General features: G+C 33.0%; 1 protein-coding gene across 1 annotated transcript in view; it reads right to left on the bottom strand.

The window, feature by feature from the left end:
• The window catches only part of KIF5B (kinesin family member 5B), a 72,668-nt gene that overhangs the window by 6,886 nt on the left and 49,788 nt on the right, over window positions 1–15,994 (bottom strand). Inside the window, 15 exon segments of the mRNA XM_006086673.3 lie at window positions 2,057–2,161; window positions 2,329–2,400; window positions 2,515–2,575; window positions 3,731–3,832; window positions 4,653–4,762; window positions 4,858–4,919; window positions 5,452–5,569; window positions 6,184–6,372; window positions 10,524–10,667; window positions 11,102–11,308; window positions 13,437–13,505; window positions 14,327–14,520; window positions 14,953–15,101; window positions 15,747–15,844; window positions 15,846–15,893. Of these exon segments, the coding sequence (XP_006086735.1) occupies window positions 2,057–2,161; window positions 2,329–2,400; window positions 2,515–2,575; window positions 3,731–3,832; window positions 4,653–4,762; window positions 4,858–4,919; window positions 5,452–5,569; window positions 6,184–6,372; window positions 10,524–10,667; window positions 11,102–11,308; window positions 13,437–13,505; window positions 14,327–14,520; window positions 14,953–15,101; window positions 15,747–15,844; window positions 15,846–15,893 (1,728 nt within the window).

The following is a 15,994-nucleotide window of genomic DNA, read 5'->3' on the forward strand; positions in this document are numbered from 1 at the left end:
AATGCCAAAAACATGGAAAAGGACCAGTCAGAAATTAAGCATACACTGACTGAAATAAAGAATAATTTGAGGGATTCAACAGTAGAGCAGAGGATTCCAAGAATCAAATTTATGTTTTAGAATATGAGGAAGCAAAAAACACCTAATCAGAAGAGAAAAAAGAAAAAATCCAAAAAATATGAAGATAGTGTAAGGGGCCTCTGGGACAACTTCAAGCATATCAAATTATGGGGTGCCACAAGGAGAAGAGAGAGATCAAGATAATGAGAACCTATTTGAAGAAATAATGACAGAAAACTGTCCTACCTGGTGAAAGAAATAGACTTATAAGTCCAGGAAGCAAAGAGAGTCCCAAACAAGGGGAACCCAAAGAGGACCACCCAAGACACATCACAATTAAAATGCCAAGGGCAAAAGACAAAGAGAGAATCTTAAAAGAAGCAAGAGAAAAGCAGCTAGTTACCTATATAGGACTGTCAGCTGATTTCTCTACAGAAACTCTGCAGGCTAGGAGTGGCAAGAAATATTCAAAGGGATGAAAAGCAAGGACCTACAACCAAGATTACTCTACCCAGCAAAGCTATCATTTAGAACTGAAAGAACTTCACTAACAAGAAAAAGCTAAAGGAGTTTATCACCACCAAACCAGTATTATATGAAATGTTGAAGGGTATTCTTTAAAAAGAAGAAAAAGAAAAAGATAAAAAATATGAACAATAAAATGGCAATAAATACATACCTATCAACAACTGAATCTAAAAATGAAAATAAATGAGTAAGAAACCTAATGAACAGCATAAACTGGTGAATAAAATAGAATCAGAGGCATGGAAATGAAACAGACTGATGATTCTCAGAGGGAAAGGGGTGAGGGGGCGGGAAGAGATTAAACAAAGATCTCATATGCATATATGCATTACCTTTGGACATAGACAATAGGATGGCGAAGACCTGGGGTTGGGTGGGAATCAGGTGGAGAAGGGCAATGGGGGGAAAAAGAGGGCCATCTGTAATACTTCTCAAAAATAAGGATTAAAAAAGAAGAAGAAAATATGCTGTTCATAATTTCTCTTTAGAAAAGAGAATTTTTTTAGAAATTTAATTTTAAGGTTTTCCAATTAGCTTAGCAACAAGCAAGAAATTCATATATTCATATATATCGTACACATATATTTCTCACAAAGATTTAATTTCACTTAAATTAGGGTGTGAGTGGATCGTTATTTCCTCCTAGGCAATAACAATAAGTTAGAACATAGTGTTAGGTTTCTTTAGTAAGATACTCATCTGGTGGAAATGAATATAATTTTAGACCCACAAATACACACAATTTTAGCAAGCCCTTAATTAATATTTTTGAAAGCAAAAAAGGCTAAAATTTCTTTAACCTTACTCTAGTGCAAACATCTAGTGTAAACATCAAGTTTACAACAGCAAAGATATACAATTCAGTGTGCTAAGAAATAATTTAAGTAAATAAAGCATGTATCAAACTATAATTAAAAATAAGAAATAGCAAGCAGTACTTTTGAAAAAGTATGAACTGGCCTGGCCGGCGTGGCTCAATGGTTGAGCATCGACCTGTGAACCAGGAGATAACGGTTCAATTCCGGGTCAGAGCACATGTCAGGGGTGCGGGCTTGATCTCCGTGTGGGGGATGCAGGAGGCAGACAATCAATGATTCCCTGTCATCATTGATGTTTCTCTCTCTCTCCCCCTCTCCCTTCCTCTTTGAAATCAATAAAAATATGTTTAAAAAAAAAATAGAACTGCCTCATGAACCTGGGACATTAAATGTAAAAGAACCAAAAAAATTTGTATTTCAGCTGCAAAGACTTATCTACCAGAAGTATTTTAATTACCTTGAATAAATTAAGAAAACTGACAGATTTGAAATCCCAAAAAGGTTTTCAATGGATTTTTGATAGAGGGCTGTTAAAAATATTAACTTCCCTATAAATTGTTAGCAATAATGGAATGGTTCCGAGTATGAACAATGAAAAAATTGCCACTTCTCAATTCTTGCAACTATCACAAAATATATATATTTTTTACCTGTTTATGGACTTTAGTGAGTTGTTCAAGATTATTTTCAAGAAAAGAGATTTTTTGCTTCTGAGCAGCACTGCCTCCAGTGTCATCAGAATCGATCTCTGCACTCTTAAGAAAAGAAGGTTGATTAATAATGAACGAATTTTTAAAAAACCTAATCTTAACTAAACAAAAATTGTTATAACAACATAAAACATTTTGCTTATGCATGCAAAGAATTACACACTACAGACACCATTTATTCAAATGCCCACACCTCAGTATAGTTTTGTTACCTTTTTAACTCTGGTGGCTAGATCCTGAACAAAGAGCTTCCGCAGGTTGTGTAAAGTCTGAAGTTCTTTTGCCTTGAATTAAGAACAGCAGTATTTTTGGAGTTCAGACTTCAAATTTAATATAACCAAGGGGGAAAAAACCCATTAAACATTCCCCAATCCTATTTATTTTCAAGTTTTTCTTACCACTGTCTCTTCCAAACCCTTCAAGTCTTGTCTTGCTTGTTCTCGTCTATCTTGCATAATCCTAGACAGAGGAAGAATATACATATATTTTCACCTTTGAGTCCATAAAATTCTAGTTTTATTTAGCACAAGAACTGATGCAAATATTTATCTGAAAGAAATTCTTAAATTCAAATAAATGAAAGACACTCATTTTTAAAAGTTTACTCATGTTGTGTCTTTCAAAGAAATTTTTATAATGCTTTATAAATCCTTCTAAATCCATTATTAGAAGAAAATTCTCCTATATAGCAATGGAAGAGATAAAATAAAATGTAGCAGAATCCAAAGAATAAGGAGTGGCTCTTTTTATATTTTAGAATATGTCACATATAGCATACTGCTTTTATTCAAGATAATTCTGATTTAACTGGTAATTACGGAGATTATAAATTACTATAACCCTAGCTTAGTTGGTGAGAGCTCATCCCAATAAGCCAAGGTTGTGGGTTTGATCCCTGGTGAGGGCACATACACAAGAATGAATGAATGCATAAATAAGTGGAACAGCAAATCGATGTTTTTCTCGAATATCAATAAGTTTTAAAAAAAATTTAAAATAAATTATTGATATTAAAATATTCTACATATTTTATTTAAAATTATTCTCAATAAATTATGGCTAAGTTTCAGCAGAATATTTATAAAATCAACTCTGAGATGGTATTGATGGTATTACCTTGTTACCTTTCTAACAATAGTAATTCATTTATAAGTTATCTCTCAAAAATTCAAGGAATGTGAAAAATTATAATCCTGAGTTTTCTATCTGCTCAGATTGTAGAAAGCTGAGCACTGACTAAATATACTCTTAGTAAATTAGAAAAAGTAATTAGTAAAAAATCTCTGTTCAAGAGGCAAGGCTAAAATAATAATGTCCTTTTTATACAAGATCAGTTTTGACAAAAATTCAGTTTTTATGATAGATCTTGAAGTAAAATGGCGGCACAGAAACAGTAAGCAGGTTGATAAATAGGAATCATAAATCTTGATCATCACTGAAATACAAGACCTTGCTTTTACTTAAGTATAAGGATACACTGCAAGTTTTTAGGTATACATTAAACCAATGAAGAAAAACACAAAATGAAAAAATGTACCCACTGAATATATCTGATAGTAATACCCACAGTCCCTTAGTTTTAAATTTAAAACTTGAATTAAAACATTAACTCACGTAAGTTCATGTAGTTTTCTGCTCTTTTCCTGATCTGTAGCTTTCAACTTCTCATGTTCTACTCTCAGGCGTTCCTGTTCTAACATCATTTTCTGGTTTTGGCTGACAAAAGGAAAAGAAAACCCCTACAACATCAATCAACACCACCATTTTCTGAATGTTGTCATTAAGACTTTCAAACTCTTAAATTCTATAATCTCACTAGTCAAACAACCAAAGCCTCCTGTGGTCCCCCCCTCACTTCCCCGTAGGTGGAGTTAAGAGGACCTGGCTACATTCAGCAATACTAATGTTTTTCATATTTTGGTTTAAAACCATGATTTTAGCCGTCTATATCTTTCATTTCCCCAAATCCTTGTCCCTAAATCCATTAAGTATCAACAGTAAGATACACATCCCAAACTTTGTCTTCATTTTTTCTTATGCTCCTTTGGTTCCTCCTACTCAAATCATGATATAAATACAAACCTCCAATTTCCATAAATTCTATATTATATGCATATGGCTACAAAGGTGGGAAAAATGTCTTTTTGATAAATGAAGAAGACAACTTCTACTTTTTAAAAAATTTAAAGCCCACAATTTCCAATATAGTTTTTTCAGTTAAGAATATCTTTTAAAAGGAATGAAATGATTTGAAAAAAACTGTGGTTTCTATTTGCAATAACGGTTAAAGTTTTGTGTGTTTTTTTTTCTTTTTACTGAATAGTTACATCAAAAGACCCCAAAAATATTTTTCCCAGGAACTTAGAAGTTAGAAATGAACAAATTTATTTTCAAGTCAAATATTACAATTTCAATGAAAAATGCAGGTATCTAATAGAACATATTATCTACCAGTAACCAATTATTTCCTTTTACCTAAATAGTCAATCTTTCTGAGTTAGTTTTTAATATTTAGAGGAAAGAAAAATATACTTACTCTTGAAGATCAGTAATAAGTTTTTCTTTTGCCTCAACTTCATCTCTCAAGCTACTAATTTGTTTCTGATGAGTTTCTCTGTGGCTTTGGATCTGCTGTTCAACAGCTTGCTAAAATTATTGCGGGGGAAAGGATATTAAATCAGACTAATGAAAATAAATAATGATGAATTAAAGCCATTAGAATCCAATTACATTACACTTGCCTTAACTTCATTTGCAGTCTGAACCTTATTTAAGTGCTCTTTTTCCATTTCATGCATTTTCTCTGTTTGGACAGGGAGAGAAAACAAGAGAGGAAATAAGCCTTAAAGTTCTTCATATAAACCAAGGAGAAAATGGCTTTTATGAGGGACATGTTCCTTAGCAGTTCCTGACTTTAACCTATCCAAATGCCACACAGTAAATCTTGCTAAGCTCAGCAACATATTGACTTAGATCCTTTGTGTTGATTGATACTATGGTTACCTTTATTTTCTTTACCTAATCCCAGAAGAAATGGGTTAAGGCACGGTAGGGAAATGAGACAGCTTTGTAAGTTCCTATGTTAAGATATGTGTGTGTGTATAAACTTCATATGTATGTGTGACCTCGTAACTTCGTGGGAAATTCCCAGATTGGCTACTTCATATTCAAACACAACTTCAAAAATGTTTCAAAGCCATATTAAAACACATTATTTGTTCTCTATTTCAAGTTATCCCGATTCCTACTATTCATTATCAGTGCAAATATAAATTTACAATTATACTAAAGGATAAATTAATATATATATAACTCAAATAATTAGAAGTTAATACCTTGTGCTCGAAGCTGGACTAGTTCTTCACTGAGGGAATCAACAGATTCCTCCAGCAGTCTTTTCTTTTGTTCCACATTTTGAAGGTATTCAGTCAATGATTTAATTTTGGCTTCATGCTTTTGGGAAAAATGTAATGATATGAAGTGGGAAAATTCTCATGTACGCTTTTTATTGTTAAGAATATTTGAAAATAAGCAAGTTTTATCGATGTATTAATATATAATACACTCAAAGACACAAACCTAAAATGTTCAGAGCACAATTTTACAATGAAAAAGAATTTAATCAATAAAATGGTCATCTGTATAGCTTAAAACACTTGTAAGCAAAGGCACTAAAGGCTGAAAAAAAGAGATATTGTTTTCTCCATATGGTATTACCTTCTTCCCTCCATATACAATTCCTATTCTTGGTGACTGGCCTCATTCAATAAACTGGAAAAGCCAGAAAATTGGCCCTGCAGTTTTGTCTACCCCAGAATTCCTCTAGATTCTTCAACAGTCACATCTTTCTAGTAAATCTATATACTTAACATATACATGTTAGCAAATACAACCCAGTCAAATCATTCATGTTATTATTAATGCAGCTAGACTAGGAAAAACTGATAAAATTAACCTATTTTGTTACTCAAAATAACCTATGGAAGTTTGTTTTTCTTAAAATTTTTACAGTAAATAAAACTTATATGTGGCTATTAAAAATAGAAACTTTTTTTGTTAATACATACTTGAGAGATACGAAGCTGGCATGCTGCTAACTCCTTTTCATTTTCTTCCATTTTTTGGTTACTCTCAGTTTGTGTGCTTTCTAACTGTTTGCAACGTTTTACCATTGTTTTTACTTCTGACTTCATTTTGCTAATGTAGAGCCTTGCAACGGTGAACTCTTCATCTATCATGCCAGTTCCCTCAGGCTGCTATGAGAAAACAGTGAAGTAAAAAAAATAAATAAATAAAGGAAAAATATCCAGTGCGATTACCAAATTAGACTCTAAAACTTAGAACAAAATTAACTATATTTTAATATTACTCAATATTCATAGGAAGTCTGGAGTTTTTCTTTTATGAAATATATTTGTTTTTAAAAAGGGCAAATAAAATAGAGCTTAATTTTTGCCTTCCTTCTTTCCTTTCTAAACTTAATGCTAATATATGTCTACACGGAAAAAAGAAACACCCACCTAACAAACATACCAAAAAAACCCTGATCAATTCTACCTCTTTCAATATTTGGATTTCCTCTTCCAGGCTCTTTTCAGTAAATTTATTGTTAATCACATGTAACTCCCAGTTTAAAACTTAATAGATAAGAATGTTTAGGTGGCATAGAAATGATGACTTTGAAGTTCACCAAAGAGAAACTGTGGTCACTGTACATTCTATACTTTCATTATAAAATTCCAGTATAATACTTAGTGTCAAAATTAAGTAGAGCTTGAGAAGGAACAAATAAAACTGTGTTTGTTCACAGATGACATAATTATTAAAGAAACTCCAGGCACTAATAAGCCATTATGGTAACATCGCAGGATATAAGGTTAACATACAAAAGTCAATCACTTTCCTTTCCTTTCCTTTCTAACAGCAACAAACAACAAAAATTTGAAATGAAAAACACAGTGTCATTTACATTAGTGCCAAAAAGAAAAAACACTTAGGTATAAATGTAATATAATATATGTAAGATCTCTATGAGGAAATTATAAAACACTGATGAAAGAAATCAAAGAACTAAATAGATGGAGATATTCCACATTCATGGATAGGAAGACAATACTGGTAAAATATCAGTTCTTCCCAAGTTGATCTGTGTATTTAATATAATCTCAATCAAAATCCCAGCAAGTTATTTTGTGGATATCAACAAATAGATTCTAAAGTTTACATGGAAAGGCAAAGACCCTAAACAGCCAACAATATATTAAAGAAGAGCAATGTTGGAAGACTAATGCTACCCAACAACAAGAATTACCATAAAGCTACAGTAATCAAAATGATGTGATATTGGCAAAAGAATAAATAAATAGATCTCTGGAACAGAATATAGCCCAGGAATAGATGCACGCAAAGACAGTCAGTTGATCTCTGACAAAGGGGCAAAGGCAATTCAATGGAGAAAGAATAGTCTTTGCAATAAATTTGCTGGAGCAAGTGGTCATCCCCATGTAAAACAATGAGTTCTGACAGACATACCTTTCAGGAAATTTAACTCCAAATAGATCATAGACATAAATGTAAATGCAAAACTAAAAAAAACTTCTAGAAGGTAACACAGGAGAAAATCTAGATGACCTTGAATTTGGAGATGAGTTTTCAGAAACATCAGAAACATAACCCATGAAAGAAAAAATTGGTATGTTTTACTTTGTTAAAATTTCTGCTTTGTAAAAGATACTGTTATGAGAAGAATAAAAAGATAAGCCACAGACTGGTAGAAATATATGCAATTCAAATGCAAATTAAAACAACAATGAGATACCACTAGACATCTATCAGAATGGCTCAAAACCAAAAAGTAATGACATCAAATACTGGTGAAGATGTGAAGTAACAGGAACTCTTACTCATTGCTGATGGGAATGCAAACTGTTATGGTCACTTTGAGAGTTTCTTACACAGCTAACATAGTCTTACCATACAACCTAACAATCATACTCCTAGGTATTTTTATCCAATTGAATTGAAAACTTATGTTCATAGACAAAGTTGTACATGAATGTTTACAGCAGTTTTATTTATAACTGTCAAAAACTGAAAGTAACCGAGATGTTCCTCAATAGGTGAATGGTTCAACAAACTGGTATATCCATATCATAGGCTATTTATTATTCAGTGATAAAAATAAGCTACCAAGCCACAAAAAGATATGGAAGAACCCTTAAATGAACACTAAGTGAAAAAAGTCAGTTTTTAAAAAGGCTACATACTATATGCTTCCAACTATATGAAATTTTGGAAAAGGCGAAACTATTGAGAATTTTTTTAGATCAGTGGTTATTAGGAGTTCAGGGGAGGGGTATGAATAGAAAAAGCAAAGGAGATGATAGGTGATGTTAAGAGGTAAAACTATGCTATGATACTGTAATGGTGAATCTATATTATGCATTTGTCAAAATCCTTAGAACTGTACCACAAAGAGTGAACCATAATGTAAAAATCACAGAACAAGTGGAGCTCAGCAGGGTTTAATTGATGATGTTAACAGGAAAAGAATTATGTGCAAATGACAAAAATACTGAGGATCCATAGATTTCTTTTTAAAGAACCTATCTGCAAGGATGACCTGCTTTCAAATGCTATAATAGTGGGGGGGAAAAGGAGTCTAGGAGTCAGGAAACCTGTATTCTATCACTTTGCGACTCTTTATTTTCTGTCTTTACCACTCTTTAATATCTGTCTTTACCACTTTTTCACTTAAATTACGATTATTTTAACATGAAACAAAAAGATTTTTCTAAAAAGAAGTTGAAAATCTACAAAGCAAATTTTGAACAACAGCTTTCTAGTGTTCAATGATATAAAATAAATCTACTTTTCCAACCCCAAAGATTCCCACATAGCTCCAACATCTCCCATTACTTTACCATGAAAAGGATAGGACAGAATATTCAGACTGCTGATGAAGAGATCAAATGAAGTCACCAGTATTTAACAATAACACTTTTTCTTTTTTTCAGTGAGGTTGAGCTGACATTAAAAAATGACATATGAGGAGAGAGGTTGTAAGAATCTTTGCCTCCATCAATAGACAGCAGCTCTGAATAACAACCAATAGAAGTAATGTAAGCTCCATACTGAAAACCTTTACTTCATTTCCAATTCTTGCTAAATTTGGCCTTTAGTATGCTCTCACTATAAACCCAAGTATAAATTTGTTCTGTTTGTAACTATAAGTAGGCTTTAATGAAAAAGGTGAAGTCCCAACAGATAACTTACTGCAACATACAAATATTTCATGCTCTATATGTTTTTGCAGTTAAGAGTCTTAGTTTACCTTTTGGTCTAAGTTTCAAAATCTACCAGGTCACTCACTTTTATTTATTTTTTTTAGTACATGCCTAGTGATAACATACCAATATTATTATCCAAAAATAAATGTAATAGAAAAGAAAAAGGCATAGATAAAATAAGTGTGGCCAAATTTTGACAACCGATAACTCTGAGGTTCACAGTATTTTCCTCAGTTATATGTTTGAAATTTTTCATAATAAAAGTTAAAGAAAAAAATTAATTAGTGGTGCTCATCTTTTCCTTTTTAAATGGTAAAGCAACTACGGGCCAATTCATTTATGAGTTTATTCCCTGAGCTAATCTTCACTATTGTTTCAATTATATACTGTCATGTATTGTAATCTATTAGCATAATTTCTAAGGGCAAAATCTTTATATAGAACATGTAGTCCAAATAAATGCTACTTACTGAATATTCATCTACTTGAATACCCCATTCTTTTTCTTTTTTCTCATCTATTTAAAATGAATACAATACCATCCCTCTACTACACATGACTATTATGAGGATGAGATAATGGGTAAGAAAAGAACTTGGCCCAACCGGGTGTGGCTCAGCAGTTGAGCATCAACCCAGGAACCAAGAGGTCACAGGTTCAATTCCTGGTCAGGGCATATGACCAGGTTGTGGAATCGATCCCCAGTAGGGGCATGCAAGAGGCATCTGATCAATGATTCTCTCTCATACCTTCCTCTCTGAAATCAATAAAAAAATATATTTTTAGAAAAAGAACTTTGTAAAGAAATAAGCCGAAACCGGTTTGGCTCAGTGGATAGAGCGTCGGCCTGCGGACTGAAGGGTCCCGGGTTCGATTCCGGTCAAGGGCATGTACCTGGGTTGCAGGCACATCTCCAGTGGGAGATGTGCAGGAGGCAGCTGGTCGGTGTTTCTCTCTCATCGATGTTTCTGACTCTCTATCTCTCTCCCTTCCTCTCTGTAAAAAATCAATAAAGTATATTTAAAAAAAAAAAAAAGAAATAAGAAGTAATAAGAAATAAACAAAAGAATGAGCTGCATCCAGATAATTACACTTACTGTTTGGTTATTATTATTTACCTTTACGTCATTATTTCCTACAGCAATTCCTATTTCTGCAAGGTCTTTTAGTAAAGATGCCATCATCTCAGCTGCTCGTTTTTTCTGGTGGTTAGTCATTTCCTTGAGTTTCTGAAGCTCAGCATCTATACTTGCTAAAGTTGCCTAGTAGATAGGCAAAAATAAAAGTTAGATAATCTATTAAATAAAAGATCAATTCAAATATCAACAGGTATTGACACGTCTAACACTCTCAAAAATATTATTTTTTTGCTTTCATTTTCTTGAACTATCTAGTTCTGGAATAGCTCCCAGTTTAAACTTAAGACATATTTTAGACTTCATAAACAATGTAAAGTTGCCATACTGTGCTCCATTAAGAACAGTAGTCTGCATTACTTAACTAGAGATTGAGTAATGTTTTCTGCCTTGAAATGTCCAACTTCCAAATTAATTAGATTCCATTTTCATTTACTGCCATAAGTCTGAGCAAATTAATGTTAGAATGGAACTGACAATTTTCTAGATGGTTGGTATATTGTCTTTGCCTTCTATATACCTACTTATCAAGTCTTAAGAAAGAAAAAACTATATCTTACTGATTTCTGATTCAGTTCATCACTAAGCAATTCATATTCCTTAGTTTTGTCTTCAACTTCCTGAGACTTCTGATCATAATTGACAGCAAGTTCCTCTAAGGCTTGTAAAACTTCCTTTACTTCTTCTTTAGAGGCATCGTTTTCTGCTTGAAGGCGATTCAGTTCAGCTTGCATATTATCTTGATCCCTTCTGGTAGATGCCAGAAGCTACGTGAAAGAGTCAAGTTACCAAAGTACTATATCAGTTATAAAAAAAAACACACCTATTTGTTAAGCACAAAGGGGAGGAAATGTAGACGCTATTAAGTGTGGTAACAACATGAATTCATTCAACAGATTTACTGAATGTTACTATGTGTAGGATGGTGCTAGACACTGTGGAAGAAAATCAAATAAAAACATTGTCATTAAAAACTCTAATAAAATAAAAACTCTGTCATTGAGGAATATAGACGAGAAGATGTACATAATAAATGGATACAAGATGATATGTAGGAGCCATAAAGGTGGGACAGGAGATGACAAACAAAGAGCTTGGTAGTAAATAAAAGGGGTGAGGATATTTTTTGTAGGGAAAGCAGAGGGAATGGAGAAGGTGCCAAGGACAGATAGATTTTAGTCAAGTGCAAATTAATGTACTAGAAAGACACAGGCATTCTAGCCTCATGACTTGTGTGCATAGAAATGAAAGGAATTAATAGATGTTTAGAAAATTTGCTTTAAAATGTAGATTTTGGGGTAGCTTCTGAGCTATGCCTCAGCAAAACTTGGTATTCGCATAAAAAATCTGAACTGGAAAGAAGCCAAGAGACTAGCAATTAGGAGGACATTGTAATCATCCAGTTAGTCAATGGTTTTTAAGTAGGGGCATATGGAAATGTGTGGGAATTATTAATAACTAGAGGCCCAGTGCACGAAATTCGTGCACGGGTAGGGTCCCTAGGCCTGGCCGGCAATCAGGGCCGATTGGGGCCTTCTGGCTGCCAGCCGGGGCCTCCCTTCCCCAGCTGCCGGCCAGGGCCTTCCTTCGTTCTGTGCCACCCCCTGGTGATCAGCACATGTCATGGCAAGCAACTGGTCTCCAGGTTGAACACCTGTGGGGACAATTTGCATATTAGGCTTTTATATATATATATATATATGTGTATATATATATATAATGCTACTGGCACTTAGAAGCAGGATCCAGGGATGCTAAAAAATAGTACAATGCACCAGACAGAACAATATAATGAAGAATTAGGCAGATGGCCATAGGGAAGAGGGCGGGGAGGCAAGGGCTTGTGTGGAGGTAGGCAAGGGGGGGCTGGGGGGAGGGGGAGAAGAGGACATCTGTAATAGTGTAAACAATAAAAAAATGTAAAAAAAAAAAAGAATTAGGCAAATTCGACCAGTGCCCTTTGAAAAAGAATGCTATAGTTGAAATAAGTATAAAGATCATCTGATTGATGGTGGGTATTTCTTTGTTATTGAACCTGTACAGTCTTTGCCACCCTTCCCCCAAACAAACCTTAAATGAAGGACCATTTTTAAATTATTCCCCTGCTTTGCAGGTGAGATAAAATGAAGGTCCAAGCTAGGTGACAAACTATGGAGGAGAAACTCTGAAGTAAAGATGGAAGAAATGAACAAGAGGTTAGATGAGGGTAGAAATGTGAAGATGTAAAAAATGACTTTATTCATTGACATTCTCATTTCCCTAGAGTTATACCCCAACTTATGCAATTATTAAAGACAAAGTCAATGGGATTTAAAAAATCAATATTTAGACCTAACCTATATCTCTGTGTTGAAGTGAATGCATGAGACTAAAACACTGTTTTTTATATTCTTTTCTTCATTTTCACTGTAAACACTGTACTTTTCATTAAGGGAGAGGGAGTCTAAAGTTGTTACAGCTCACAGTAAAAGTCTTTTCCAAGGATCAATAAGAATGTTTGGGGGAGAATAAGAAGACAAAACAGCACTGTACCTTAAGCAAGTAAAGTAGAAGACAGTTAAAAAGAAATTCAGGAGATGTATGTTAGAGTATATTTTTTAAAAAAGTTATCCTCTCCCCTCGAGTTAGAATTCAACATTAAACTTTAACAGAAAGTCATTCTATGCTTCAACCACATGATCTATCAATCTTATAGGATATTCACAATGAAGCATTCCCATATTAAAATTTTTTTTAATGTATTCAGTATATTTTGAGCTCTGTAGATTTGTCTTTTTCTGGAAATAATATGAAAGGCATACAAACTACCTCTTACTGATCCAACATTTGTGTCTTCAATTTCAATGACAAATTATAAAGTTTTTCTGAAAACAACATGAAAAGTATTCAACTTACCTCTTCCTGATCCAACATTTGTGTCTTCAATTTCTCTACCAACTGGCTCTGTTGATTAATTTCCTCATCCTAGAATTTCAATATAACAAGTTGCTCACAAGCTGGTTGTAATTGTTTCCTAACACAAAATTAAGATAACTATCACCCCTCCAAATTATTTCAAAACCATATTTTATTCCGATCTCTTAAGAAAATGTAAAAACAGATATAATCTCTTTCAATTATCAATAATTGTAACACTTCTTTTGCAGTAAGAAAAGAAGCTGATAAACATTTATCATGCAATAAGAAAAAAAGCTATTCATTAAATATTTTAAATGCAAAAAGTAATTAACAAGTTCAAAGTTATTACTGAAAATAATGGCCATGAAGCTACATCAAACCTGCCATCTCTGCTTAAAACATATAAATAATACCACCTAAGAACAAAAAGCAAAACTAGAACTATTTTCTTCTAGTCTCTTATTGCTTTTCCCTCCATTCCTCTCTATTTGTTCATAATTTGTTATTTTTCACACTACTGATATAATCAATGCAGGAAGATATTTTTACTGTTATGTTCCACTATCTAATCTTTTACATTATCTTTTATCAGTCTTCAGATCCCCAATTCTAAGAGGCCATTTTATTAAGTCTCTCCCATGATCCAATGCCAAATTTCCTTTAGAAAGTTATTTTAGCTTAAAAATGAGGGGGTGGAGAAACATGTCTCATACAATCTCTGCATAGAAACAGATTGTGATTTGTTTTTAATACAATGATTGTCAAAAGGCTAACAGATATCAAGAGAGATGTATATAGTCATGAGGACCAATATACATTAAATTAGAAAATAAAAATACCTATAGTGATAATATTCTACAACACAATAGAACATGAACAATACCTACCTTGTCATCAAGTTGTTTGTACAATTTAGCAATTTCTTCTTCACACTTTCTTCTTTCAGCATCAGTAAAGTTTCCAGTAACTCCAATTGTGGCTGCTGGTTTATCATTGGTAATAACAATATCTTTATCCACTGTGAAAGCTTCCAAGTTGGCTTTCTCTTTGTCAAATTGCTCATCAATAGGTACTGTCTCTCCTAAAATAAGACAAAATAGTTAATAAAATTCACCTGTCTAAAACTAATTTCAATTTTATTCAATTTCAGCAGCTCCTAACCAGCTTTATACGCTCAGTCCCTGAGATTTGAAAAGATGCAATTACCTTTATTTCCCCATCCTGTAATCCAGTCATCAAATCTTTATTACTTCCACCCTAATCTAGGCACCTTGCCATCTTGTGACTTTTATAGCTTCCAAGTTGGCCTTTGTGCCTCTATTTATTATTTCAGGTAAAATCAGAATTTAATGTAAAAACTTTATTCATTTTTATTTGATGATGCCTAATGCCTAAAAAGTGAAAATGGATATGCTTTGTTATTTTATTTATATTTATACCTAAATCTCAAATTTATAAAGTAGCTCTAAATCTTTATCCAACAACTAAAAATGACAGCTTCCTAAGTTATTACCATTACGCCATCGGTTGAGTTCGTTTTCAAGCCACTGAATGGTGTTACGGAGGGTCTTATTTTTTTCTTTTTCTCTTTCATACTTCTTTTTCCACTGTTCTGCAGTTAATTCTACATTGACACAAACTGTATTCTTAATTGTTTTGGCCCTAAGAAAAGTAATTGGGAAAAAAAAGAATGTGACTGAAATTATTTTCAATTGACAGCTAATCTCTCTAGGTAATGTATGTATATATAGCTAAGTAACTTAACTTTCCTTGTACAGTTAACCTAACTATTCTTGGAGCTATAATTAGTATAGTACTTATTCACACCCCAACTAAATTGGGGTCAGCCCTAACATCTGTTAATAACTTAAAAAGAAAAATCAGCAACCTGATGAGGATAAAACATGAAGGCCTATATTTTCCAATTTATTTGCAAGGTTGACTTAAGAAAGGAAATTGTTGAAATTTAAAGATAAAGCCATCATTATCTTCTTAGGCTAATCATATCATACAGATTATGTGAATCTGCTCACTTATACCAACAGGTTTAGCATAGGATTTTATATATATATCAGCTTTGTACTGTATTACCTGATTCAAATGTTTATTTTCTTTTATGCTGAGTTGCAGCTTCTTACATAAATTTGACTACATTTTACTTTAATGTGTGCTAAAACTTAATTCAAATCCAAGCAGTCTAAAAAATGGACCTGTACTCATGTGAACAATATCTATTAACAATTTTCCTAGATTTAATCAATAAAAGGCCTATCTATGTTCAGACTTTGTAATTGCTTAACAACAAACCTTTGGCCAAAAAGGAGTGTCGATTTTGTTTCAGATTCATTGTATGATGATGGAGAGCAGCAAATTACAATAGTGGTTCTACAGTTCCCCCCTAATGAAATCTTGAAGGATTCTTGTCATTTTACTATCTCGATATGGAACATATGTCTACATATAGAAACAAAAAAAATAAATAAAATGTCAATGGGGTTCTACATAATAAAATCTATTACCATAAACATGGCTGATTTTTAAAAAAAACTACAAAG

Source organism: Myotis lucifugus, unplaced genomic scaffold (genome assembly GCF_000147115.1).
Source record: "Myotis lucifugus unplaced genomic scaffold, Myoluc2.0 scaffold_29, whole genome shotgun sequence".
In the NCBI taxonomy this organism is placed as follows: domain Eukaryota; kingdom Metazoa; phylum Chordata; class Mammalia; order Chiroptera; family Vespertilionidae; genus Myotis; species Myotis lucifugus.